Below are 13,051 nucleotides of genomic sequence, written 5' to 3' on the forward strand. Positions count from 1 at the left end.
CACACTGTAGAAACGAGTAGCTGTTGTAAGAGTGATGAACTTCTGATTGATAACAAAGAAGCAAAGAACAAAAGCTAGAAAATGATGGACAGGCTGAAAATCACATGCAACCAAAGTCCAGCAAATATTTTCTGGGAGACTGTAAATCACATGTAACCATTTGTACAAGCATTTTAAGTCTTCTTTAGAGGCAATTTCACAAGCTGGATCTACACTGCCATATAATCCGGATTATCAAATCAAATAATCCAAATTGTCTGCTTTGAACCATATAATCCAAAACTGATCATTGGCTATCACTCATGTCCAAATATGATATGAATGTAGGGTTTTGGCGGCAGGTCTATAGGTGACTGTAGAGACCTATTATTGACCTGCATGTTCTTTCGCAGTGAGGATATTGGTATCCAGATGGAAGGCGGGCCAGGTCAGAGTTGGCTTTACGTCAGGTATGTAGCCAGGGGGGGGGGGGGGGCTTGAGGGGCTTCAGCCCCCCCCCCCCCCGAAATTCTCATGGTGGTTCGCGAAAAGGCCTTACTGGTGCATTATTTAAACTGTTATGTTTATTCATATCATGGGGGTATTGGGGTAATGATACAAAAGGTTTGCTAGGGTAGACCCTCTTTCACTCAAACTCAGCCCCCCCGAACCCCCCCTGAAATTTTTTTAGCCCCCCCCCCCCCGAAACAAAATCCTGGCTACAGGCCTGCTTTACGTGTCTTCCTTTTGACACGTTTATCCCTTTCTTCCTCCCTTCGTACCTCTTTAAATTCCACAGCATTTTTGGTAACAGCTGACCTCCAGTTAGAACAGGGCTTCCCAGTTTTCAGTATCTATACCATAGTTTTTGAGGTTGGCCTTAAGCCCATCTTTAAATCTCTTTTCCTGTCCGTCAACATTCCATGTTCCATTCTTGAGTATAGAGTATAGTAACTGCTTTGGGAGGCAGTGATCGGGCGTTTGGACAACATGGCCAGTCCAGCAAAGTTGATGGCGGAGGATCACCACTCCAGTGTTGGTGGTCTTTGCTCCTTCCAGAACTCTGATATTTGTCCACCTGTCTTCCCAAGAGATTTGCAGGATTTTTCGGAGTCAATACTGATGGAATTGTACCAGAAGTTGAGTGTGATGTCTGTAGGTGGTCCATGCATATAACAGGTTTGGGAGGATAATGACTTTATAAAAAAGCGTCTTGGTCTCCCTATGAATGTTTCGATCCTCAAACACACCCTGCTTAATTTGGAAAAATGCTCCACTTGCAGAGCTCAAATGGTTTTGTATTACAGTGTTGACTTTTGTGGAGAGGGGGCTGCCAAGGTTGCGGAAATGATCAACATTTTCTAAAATTACACAATTAAGATGCATTTCTGGCACTGCAGAAGGATTGGCTGGTGCCTGCTGAAAGAGCACTTTGGTTTTCTTGATGTTCAATGACAGGCCAAACTTTTTGTATGCTTCTGCAAAGGTGTTTAGAGTTGCTTGTAGAACTTCTTCTGAATGAGCACAGATTATATTATCATCAGCCTATTGGTGTTCTATAACAGTTGTTGTGACTTTGGTTTTGGCTTTCAGTCTGTTGTGGTTAAATAGCTTGCTATCTGTCTGACAGATGATTTCCATGCCAGGAGGAAGCCTCACATCAACAAGGTGCAGTATCATAGTGATGTAGATAGGGAATAAAGTTGGAGCAATAATACATCCCTGTTTGATACATAATTCCACCTTAAATGGGTCACTTTGGTAGCCACTGATGTCCAAGATTTCAGCAGGGATCCCATCAGATCTGCTGGTTTTGTTATTTTTTTGTTAGCTGATGGCATTGCTGACTTCTTCCAAACTAGGCAGTGCGGCAAGCTCGTCCCTGGTTTGTTGTTGCGGGATTTGTGAGAGAACCATTTCAGCCACATTGGAGTTGCGATTCAAGAGGCTTTGGTAGTGTTCTTTCCAAGGTCGTTCAATTAATTTTTTTTGTCCTTCAGAAGTTTGGTTCCATCTGATGAGCGTAGCGGGTGTATGCCATGGTTTCTTGGTCCATAGATGACCTTTGTGGCTTTGAAAAATCCCTGAGCATCATGGATATCTGCCAAGTGTTGGATTTCTTCAGCCTTCTTTGTCCACCAGATGTTCTTGAGTTCTCTTGTCCTTTGTTGGACCTCAGCTTTTGCATTGGCGTAGATTTTTTTCTTAGCAGTACAGTTGACGTCTCTCTGCCATGTTTAGAAGGCTTTCCTTTTCTTGTCAATTAGCTGTTGGAACTCATCATTTTCGTCAAACGAATCTTGATGTTTCTTGGTTTGATATCCAATAGTTTCTTTGCAGGCTGTGATGATGGAGGTCTTCAGTTTGTTCCAATGTTCCTTAACATTTTCAAGGTGTTCTATGGGTAGATGGTCCTTGAGTGCTGTTTGGAGAAGGGCTTGTTTGGAGGGCTCCTGAAGGGCTTTTTGTGCCTTGTCTTTCTTCCTTGGAGTCTGCGCTTGGGGGTGATCTTGATAGCCATCGGATTAGCTTGTGGTCTGTCCAGCAGTTGTCAGCATCTGTCATGGCTCTTGTGAGAAGCACGTCACGGCAGTCTCTGACGTGTGATTACGTAGTCTAAGGGGTGCCAATGCTTTGACCAATGCTTAGAAACATTTATTGCTAATTCAACTAAATACAAGACATGTGTTTTTTGTTTGTCCTTCTGTTCTCTTGCTGACTTCTAAAAATATGTCTACTTTAAAACAAGAGATTTTATGTCCTTGAATGGAAGCAAAAACCTACCAGGAAGTTCTAATAAATATGTACATATATTGAGTTTATTGTAGGCTTAGCCAAAGATTTTTTGTTCTTTTCCTTTGTTGACAAAAAGTCTTTTGAAGTTAGTGATGTAATGCTTTTTATGTACAATTTGAAGATATAACATTTTAGTTTTGAGAATAATTCAGTATGGACATATTATTAAACGATATATACCACAGGTTTAAGACTGTACATTTATTTCATGATTTCTATAGAAATTTTTTTGTAATGCTTATGGAAGTGATGGATAATTTTAAAAAGACGCAAATAAAAGAGAAGGGGGAAGACATTATTTTGCTCCATACAGACAAGTAGCTTTGCATTAGCCCTTAGCATGTATAGACTGTTAACGGGAAATCAAATTGGAAGGAATGGACCAAATTTAAACAACTGAGCTATTCATGCACATTCAGGGCAGTCCAGTGCTCAACCACTCAACCACTCTATCATGTTTGCTCTACTTCCATAATGTGAAAGGAAGAGGAGGAGGAGCAGGAGAAAGTAAATGTAATAAATTCCATAGGCAAAAAATAATAGCACCACCAGTAATTTCATTTATAAAGGTTCACTAGTACTGTCATTGCATGTAATATATTATTTCCAAGCTTTGTCTGAAATGTTTATTTGTTACTTTTCAAAAGACAACCCACCATTGCTTAGGCTGGCTTGTATGGGTGGGATCTGGAATTCAACAGCATCTGGAAAGTCCTAGGTTTTGTAGACTTTATCTAGACCTTTCTATTGTTCAGAGAGAGAGAAAAGAGATGATCTGAAAGAAGCCAAGAAGAATCCAGAAAATAACATTGTCAAGCATAGAATCTTAGTGAGAAAACCTGATCTTTTCAAAAGCTGGAATGTCATCTCTGTAGCAATCAATTGGTTTGCAAATATTTAGTTTGGACCAAATGGTCTTAAAACTGGCAGAAGAATTTTTCACCAGAGAGAGAGAGGGAAACTTTGTGAATTACAAATTATACAGAGGATTTTTGTTTTTTGTCCGTCAGTCCCTTGCCACATGATTAAATGTAACCTCAATAGATTCTGTACACTGAATGTTATTGCTTGCTGAAATTCTGTTGAATTTGGCCCAATATGCACAGGATTTGTAGAATAGGTAGTGTGTGTTAAAACAACAAGACACAGCGAATACTGAAAGACAAAAAAGAAGAAAATATTAATTTCTGGTCAAAAATCCATAAAAATATCCATTATGTATCAAAATAATAATTCTCCAAAATAATAATTCTTCCTCGGGTGGATAAGAATACTATGAAACAGTGGATCTAAAGCAGTGGTTCTCAACCTGGAGTCCCCAGATGCCCCTGGCCTACAACTACAAACTATCCTCTTACAACGGACTGGATATCCTCTTACAACGGACTGGAAACTCCACTCAAGAGTATCTTTCTCTAAAGTAAGAGATCTTATGCCCTTAAGAGAAGTCTGCTTTACAGCAAGAAAGACTCTACTTTTGTTACTAATGTAAAATCACTGTATAAACAACAGTTTTTTTTCATTGTATATTGCTCAAGGCTGCATCATATAAGTTGGTTATACGTTTAATATTGCATTATATAAGCTGAAAAAAAATTACCTTTGTGATTTATGTACTATGACTTGTAGTGGATTTGTGTTTGTTTTGTAGCTGCAAGGCCATTCAATGCTAACATCCACACATACCTCCAACAGACAAGAGTTCTTTCTCCCACCTTGGACATTCTACAGATATATAAACCTCACTTGCCTAGTTTCCAACAGACCTCACAACCTTTGAAGATGCCTGCCATAGATGTGGGTGAACTGTCAGGAGAGAATGCTTCTGGAATATGGCCATGTAGCTTGGAAAACTCATAGCAACCCAGTGATAATTTCTACTTTAGACTTCCCCATCAAATGGCAGCTTCTCTTGTCTTAAAATTTTACTTTGAGATGAAATAATTGGATTTAAATAGAGGTCGCCTGTGTTCAAATGCGTGTTCACACATAGATTACAAATGATATTTCTGGGCAACCTAACCCAATGCTAAGAGCTGTTACATGAATAAAACCCCATTATCCTGATCTTTTTGAAGAAAAGAGCAGGACAAAAGCATTAAAAATCAAACAAATATGATGGAAAACTTACCATTTACCACTGTTTAGCAGCTCAAAGCCTTCAGCAATTTTCTCAAAAGGCAACACATGACTTATTAATGCATCCGTATTAAATTTATTTGCCATATAATCAGAAACCAGTTTAGGGAGAGCATCTTTCAGCTTCCAACCTGGGAGGGAAAGGAAATCAAGTATGCTCAGACACTTCATGATTTATGTATATAGTTTATAGATAGGAAAATGATGAATAGTAGTAATGGGCCTGAAATGTGTCTCATCTGTTTGAATCGTGTTTCCATTTCGTTTCGTCAATTCAGATGGCACAAAACAGGAAGGCCCGTCCTGTAACGAAAATGGTCTCAAAACGAAAGGGCAGGCAGGAGCGGGTACCACCTCCAAGCCTGCTTTTTGGATCGATTGCCGCATGCATAAGCCCAAAGCGCTAGGGCCCGAAGCCGAGCGCCGAATAAGGAATGCTTCTTACTCACCGCTCGGCTGCAGGCACCCCGGCACTTTGGCTTACACGCCCAAGCTTGGCAGGGTCTGCAGCTGAGCACCGAGTAAGGAGTGCTCCTTACTCGACACTTGGCTGCAGGCCCTACCAGGCACATAGGCTCAAAGGGTGCACCCATGGGCCGGAGTGCTTTGGGCCTCCGGGTGGTCTCCCCTCCCCCAATAATGGGCTGAAAGAAAACAAAGCTTTTGCCCCCCCCCCCAAAAAAACCAAAAACAAAAACAACAACAACAAATGTCTGATCTCCTGATTTCAGGAGGCTCAGATAAAACAGATCCCCCCGAACTGAAAGCCGGGACACAAAACGGATGAAAGTAAGCCCTGAATGCACACGACTAGTGGATAGTTGAATTTTGTACACATTTTAGAAGAGGGAGAAACATTTGATTTTAATCTGTTAAACATATATTTGGTACAATCAAAGCCTAATATGAAAGGGAGGAAATCCTTCATTAATAAATACATAAATAATTATTGCCCCAAATCTAGTTTTGAAATGATTAATGTTCATTGATCCTTTTATATGATGTCCATCAATACTTTCTTTGGATTGTTGCACACAGATTCATTGGCAGCAGGCATGTAGCGGGGGGGGGGGGGGGGGGGGCTTGAGGGGCTTCAGCCCCCTCCCCCCAAATTCTCATGGTGGTCCACGAGAAGGCCTTACTGGTACATTATTTGAACTGTTATGTTTATTCATATCATGATCTGATCACCATGCTCAATATATCCCATATGCATGGGGGTATTGGGGTAACAATACAAAAGGTTTGCTAGGGTAGACCCTCTTTCACTCAGACTCAGCCCCCCCCCCCCGAATCAAACTCAGCCCCCCCCCCCAATCAAAATCCTGGCTACGGGCCTGACTGACAGGCTCTACTTCCAGATCTTGAATTGTGATGTCTCCAATAAGCAACCAATAAGATTCTTGTTTTTATAGCACAGTGTGTCTACCCCTATGGCAATGCAATAATTGCACAACATATGCTGGGTATCTGGATTTTCTATCTACTATCTATCAATCTATTAATCTATCAGTCTGTCTGTCTGTCTAAGCTTTGATTAGCATAGGGAAATGTAAACACCCCAGTGGTGTTTGTTTTGCTGTCTGTGCCCCTGTTCATAAGATTTCACCACACTTTCTGTCCCTGTGATAATTGGATTTTGGAAAAAAAAATGTTTGTTGTGGAAACAAGAATTGGTGAGAAAGCTTCAATGGAGACAACTTTTCCTCATGATAACTCTTCCAGGAGTGAATTTCCCTTCCAAGGGGAAGATTTCTCTCACTTCCTGTTGTCTCACTCCCTGTTTGTAACTATGAGTCATTTGTAAGCCAGATGTTTGTAACTTGGGGACTGCCTGTAAAGTACCTGAGGAACTGCACCCAGGAAAAGGATATCCAGGTACAGGATACACATTCTCCAAAAGCAATCTCTGTCGTATGGTATTTGCAATAGATCAAGATGATGCATTGGCACTAAATAAGCAATTTATTGAGATCCAACCTGATCAATCTGTGGCTGACCAGTCTGACCATTGCAACTGATTTGGTATCATGGAGGAATGTAGGCTGATTTTAGTGACTCCGGGACCACGAGCCACGTATATTTGGCTTCAAGTTGCCTGTTGATTTATGATAATACCCAAGAATTTCACAACATTTTTTTTGGCACAGAATAATACACAGAGGACCCTGAGCCACACACCACATATTTCTGGGATTTATTTGTTTTGCTGGAGTGTCCACTGCACCCACGCAAGGGCTTGGTCTATATCAACCCAGGATGCACTAGGATTGTGTCCAGCAATTGTGAGGATTCCCTTTCCATTGTTCATGCATATGCATGCATGTACAGTACAGTCTCCATATCCATGAGGGATAAATTTCCAGACTTTGTGAAGCCACAGATAATACCAAAGCCTATGGAAATTGCTCAAGAATACAACAGACTATGACCTAGAAAATGCCAATAGAGCAGTGGTTTTCAACCTTTCTAATACCACAACCCCTTAATATAGCTCTTCCTGTTGTGGTGACCTCCAACAATACAATTATTTTCACTGTAATTTTGCTACTGTTATGAACCGTAATGTAAATATCTGATATGCAGGATGTATTTTTATTCACTGGACCAAATTTGGCACATATACCCAATATGCTCAAATTTGAATGCTGGTGGGGTTGTGGGGGGGATTGATAGTAGTTGGTGGGATTTATAGTTAACCAACCACCAAAGAGCATACTGAACTCCACCAATGATAGAACTGGACCAAACACAGACCCACACAGAACCCCCATGACCAACAGAAAACACTGTGTTTTCTGATGATCTTTGGTGACCCGTTTGACACCCCTTTGCGACTCCCCAGGCATCCTGACCCAGAGGTCTATTGTGCTGCATGTGGATGAAAGAAACTGCAAAAATCAGTCTATGGTTGAAGAGGATGCATATAAATGAATGCCTGCTATTTTGCCTCTTCCTGCTTCTAGTGATGCATCGAATCACTGGACTTCCTGAAATCTAAACCAGATGAGAAAGTATACCAGGAAAAGGATAGGGAGAAAAACCACAGATTTTTGTCTTAGTTGGCTTGATTATAAGTGAGTTTGTTTTAGTCCATGTTATGGCTTTAGAGTAAATATTCTGAAGCAAAGAATATGGGCCTGATGAGATTCAGAGATATGACCAAGCTGGCTTTTCTGCCCTATGCCGATTCAGTAACACATGCAGTGACTATCATAAAATCTTGTTGAACAAATTCTTACCTCCAATCATACTTCCAATAAGTTTCTTTCCAGTCAGGAGCTGTAAAGGACGGATACAGAGCTTGGATCCTGTGGGAGGTGCCCCAACCAGCACACAGACACCGTGACCAAAATGGCTGGATGCAAGAGCAGTAGCCTATTGTAGAGACAAAGAAAACCAAGAGAAGAAGCTGAAAAAAAAATCAGGACATTGAAGGCTAAACTAGACACATCTTTGATCTGATCCAGAGCAGTTCACGTGCCACAGATGAAAATCAGGACATGTGGACAAGTAACACTGAAATGTGGTCAAGATGGCAAAAGGTATGAATGAACAAAAATAGATGAGGTATAAGAGTCTACAATTGTTCACTTTTTCCTTAGTTTACAGGGAAGGAACGTTCACAAGTAACTCATACCTCAGTGTCAACATGTCCAGCCACTTCGAAAGCATAGTCCACACCAAGCCCAGTCATCTCCACCAGCACCTCATTAATGGGTTTCTCAAAATCTTCAGGAGAGATGCATTCAGTGGCTCCCAGCTCTCTGGCCTTGGCAAATTTGTCTTTGTTGGTGTCAATCCCAATGATCCTGGATGCTCCAGCTGTTTTGCAGCCCATGATGACAGACAAACCGACACCTCCCAGGCCAAAAATGGCACAAGAGGAACCAGGTTCCACCTACAAGCAAATAAGCAAAATCTTAGTTGGGGATTAACTAAAATAGCATTGAAGTGCATCTGGTACTAGTTATTGGATTCTGGAGTTACTAGTGGCCCACGCCCTGTGAATGTGAATGGGGCTCTGTGTAAATCTCTGTGTAAATCATATTTACTGGTTAGCAATGTTCTCTCTATGGAGCTTATCTGGCTCAGATACTGACCAGAGCCAAGTACTGTAGAAGGGTTTCATCAGACAAGTGTTCTAACAGAGCATGTCACCCTTAATGTGTCCTCAGAGCCAGTATTTGACTGGCTGGCATTGGATATGAGGATGGCTGGGAAATCTGTGGAGTTTACATTCAAAACAAGGGGGGTGTTTTGGAGCACCTGGACTCCAGAAGAACTGGTAAGCTCAAGCTGATGTACTTCCATCTCAAAGTATTTGAGGAAGAACAATTTCTGAAAACATCTCATCTTCAAGAAGGAAGGAAACTCTGTTGGAGCATATAAAAAATCAGTTGGTGAATTTGTTAACTGAAAAATGCAAAGCATGAAGCTGATTGATTGAGCCATGCCTGAGAGGCTAGCTGAGCTTGGGAGTTTTGGCAACAGTTACATGTTAAGGTTTTCTGTGCAGAAGCTTGCCAAGACAGTTAGTATATTTTTTGCTTCTGAGGTGCTGGAAGAAGATCTTTCACATGGAAACCCAAGGACCATCTGTATTTCTTTCAAAGGACATTGTGTGAGTCAATGCAACAGTTCACATGACTGTAAATATATTGCTCTGCATAACAAAGAGTAAACAGCTTATTCTTTACTGATCATCTGCGTGGCATATTTTTTTCTCTAGCAAGACAGTATGTGGATTGGTAAAGACATGAACTACGTGTGATTTTCATTTGGCCACAAACTCTTATTTTAATTTTTAAAGTACATATATGGACTAATGCTTACCTGAGCATTATTAATAGCAGCCCCATAACCAGTAGAAAACCCACAGCCAAAGAGGCAGACTTTATCCAGAGGAGCATCATTACTGATTTTTGCAATGGAAACAACGGGGACCACTGTGTATTCGGAGAAGGTGCTGATCCACAGAAAGTGATGAATCTGTTTCCCTCTACAGGTGAACCTGCTGGTTTTGTCTGGCATCAGGTTTTGAAGAGGTTTGTAGATACTATGTGAGGAGATTCAGATTGATCTGTTTTATATATTGAGCTAAAATGATGTCAATATCGCCAAGAAACACAAATCATGAATAGACAATACCATCAAAGATGATTATGATGATGCCCTTTACCTCAAATTGGGACTCAAGGCGCTCAAAAATCAAAAAAGGAAATATAACTGAAACAGATAGTAGGGCCAGGACTCATAGGGCCAGGAGTCCCAGCAAATACATTACCCTACTTATCCATCTCAACCAGTTTTAAAATCCTATCCATTGTACTTGGTCCTGTGTTTATTTTGTATTATTTTTTCCATATATTGTATTGTATTTTATTTTATGTATTATTTTATTTTATGATTGTATGTTGTATCCGTTGTTGCCTTGTTGTAACTGTTGGGCTTAGCCTCATGTTAGCCGCCCTGAATTCCCTTGGGGAGATGGAGGCGGGATATAAATAAAGTTTTATTATTTATTATTATAGGGTTGAAGTTACAAGATTTTTATATTAGCAGGAGCAGTGCTACCTTTTTTAAACTTCTGAGTTTAACTGGTTTCCTCACAACAGCTTGGGAGAAAAGGGATTTTCTTAGTAACAATATATTTTTGGGAGCTACTCTTGTTGTCATGCAAAGTATTCTGGAGTGTTTTAGTTTTGAATGGACAACAAAAGTCTATTAAATGTCCCAAGACTTGCTCTTAGATGCAGATTACTAGAATTGGTTTCTTGATATGGATTAACCTGGTATCGTACATTTTTTGGTTCTCCTGGAGAGCATCGCCTTAGACCAGTGGTTTCCAACCTGTGGTCCATGGACCACCAGTGCTTCGCAAGAACTTTTTTTTTGTCGTGTCAGGAGAGACTTGAGAAACTGCAAGTCGCTTCTGGTGTGAGAGAATTGGCCGTCTGCAAGGACGTTGATGCCCGGATGATTTGATGTTTTTATCATCCTTGTGGGAGGCTTCTCTCATGTCCCCGCATGAGGAGCTGGAGTTGGTAGAGGGAGCTCATCCGCCTCTCCCCGGATTCGAACCTGTGACCTGTTGGTCTTCAGTCCTGCCGGCACAGGGGTTTAACCCACTGCGCCACCGGGGGCTCCATTTGCAAGAACTAAAATATAGTCTGCGGGCTCACTGTTACTGCACTGTTGCAATGAGAGCGACTGATCTTGCAAAACCCTCTTATAGTGTCAAGGCATATTAAATACGGTTTTCTGTGGGTGAGCAGATGGTGACTACTGGATGGCATATGTACTGTATCAGAAACTAGAGCTGATGTGGTCTATCCAATGCAATTTTCTGAACCAGCACCCCAAATAACCAAACCAAATCTAAAGTTGACCAAAAACAGTTTCTCAACCCTTTTTGTACTAATGTTTGGAGAGGTGTCCCTGGTCAAGTGGTCCCTGATCCAAAAAAATAATAAAAGTTGGGAACCACTGCCCTAGACAGATGTCATGATGGGAAACCGTTCTTTGGAATTTACCAGGATACCAGCAAATGACACATACTTACTGGGATTTGAGGCAACAGTTAGCTTTAGGACTCAAACAGCAGGCACACTCTCCACATTGGGGGACACAAAGAGGAATGACTTCGTCACCTAAAGGTTTAGAAAAATAACCCATAACCACCATATATTTTTATATATATATTAACACATTTGCAGACAAAACAAATGAGCCACTAAATTAAAACAAGTTCTAGGAGCAGAAATATTTTTTAAACAAAGTAATCCTTTAAAGAACATCTTTTAATGTCAAATGTTAGGTATGAAAACCCTTGCCTGGCTTTACACAAGTGACTCCTGGCCCGACGCTTTCAACAATCCCAGCTGCTTCATGACCTCCAATGATCGGGTACTCTAGGTGAGGGAAAATACCTTTCAACACATTGTCATCAGTCCGACAGATCGAAGTGGCCACAATCTGTGTGGAAAATGTAATACAGGCACATCATTTCAATATCTGCACTGTGTACCCGTAATTCATTCTGTCACATAAGAAAAGATGAGGAACGTGAGGTTTACACTTTTGAGTATTTTTTTTTACCTTTACTCGAACTTCTTGGCTTTTGGGTGGTGCCACCTCCACCTCCTCAACAGAAGGCATTTTCCCAGCTTCCCAGATGATTGCTGCCTTGCATTTAATCACCTGTATATCAGACATAGCGGAAAATTGGTGAGAAATGGGTTGCTGTGAGTTTTCCGGGCTGCATGGAATACGTGTTTCAGAAGCATTCTCTCCTGACGTCTTGCTCACATTTATGGCAGGTATCCTCAGAGGTTGTAAGGTCTAGTGAAAACTAGGCAAGTGAGGCTTATATATCTGTGGAATGTCCAGGGTGGGAGAAAGAACTCTTGTCTGTTTGAGGCAAGTGTGAATGTTGCAGTTGGCCTCCTTGATTAGCATTTGATGGCCTTGTAGCTTCAAAGACTGGCTGCTTCCTGCCTGGGGGAATTTTATATATCTGTGGACATTCCACAGATATATAAACCCTATTTGTCTAGTTTCCAAAGACCTGCAAGACCTAGATTTTGTATTGTGGAAGGCTTTCATGGCAGGAATCACTGGGTTGTTGTGAGTTTTCCGGGCTGTATGGCCATGTTCCAGAAGCATTCTCTCCTGATGTTTTGCCTGTATCTGTGGCAGGCATCCTCAGAAGTTGTGAGGTCTAAATTTGTAATGTATTTTATATACATTAGAATTTATTTTGAAGGGTTCCTATTACATGTTGAGTATACATTATCCAAATTCCTTGGGACCAGAAGTGTTTTGGATATCTTGGAGCTGAGACCCAAATCAAGAGAGACAATGCAGCAGCAGCAACTACTACTACTACTCCTCTTGTTATTATTTAGCATTTCTCCTCACAGCACCTAATACACAAAGTCTGAAAACAATGTTATAGAATAGCTATATCTAAAAGACCTCAAAATGCCTGCCATAAATATTTGTGAAATGTCAGGAGAGAATGCTTCTGGAACACAGCCTCAGAGGAAGGCCAAGGTCCCCTGTGAACAAATATTCCCAGGAAAACCCCATGTTAAGAGTAGCCTCGTGCTCGGCATAAACTGGAAATGACTTC

At 41.1% G+C, this 13,051-nt stretch overlaps 1 protein-coding gene across 1 annotated transcript; it reads right to left on the minus strand.

The window, feature by feature from the left end:
• Positions 1 to 700: 700 nt before the first annotated feature.
• On the minus strand, positions 701 to 12,132 carry LOC132776987 (alcohol dehydrogenase 1-like). The gene is made up of 8 exons (XM_060779195.2): positions 12,016 to 12,132; positions 11,751 to 11,892; positions 11,480 to 11,567; positions 9,751 to 9,973; positions 8,555 to 8,815; positions 8,157 to 8,292; positions 4,907 to 5,045; positions 701 to 3,930 (listed from the first exon to the last, which is right to left on the minus strand). The coding sequence occupies exons 1-8, from the start codon at positions 12,130 to 12,132 to the stop codon at positions 3,906 to 3,908; spliced, it is 1,131 nt and encodes a 376-aa protein (XP_060635178.2). The 3' UTR covers positions 701 to 3,905.
• Between the last annotated feature and the right edge of the window lie 919 nt (positions 12,133 to 13,051).

Source organism: Anolis sagrei, chromosome 5, assembly GCF_037176765.1.
Source record: "Anolis sagrei isolate rAnoSag1 chromosome 5, rAnoSag1.mat, whole genome shotgun sequence".
NCBI lineage: Eukaryota > Metazoa > Chordata > Lepidosauria > Squamata > Dactyloidae > Anolis > Anolis sagrei.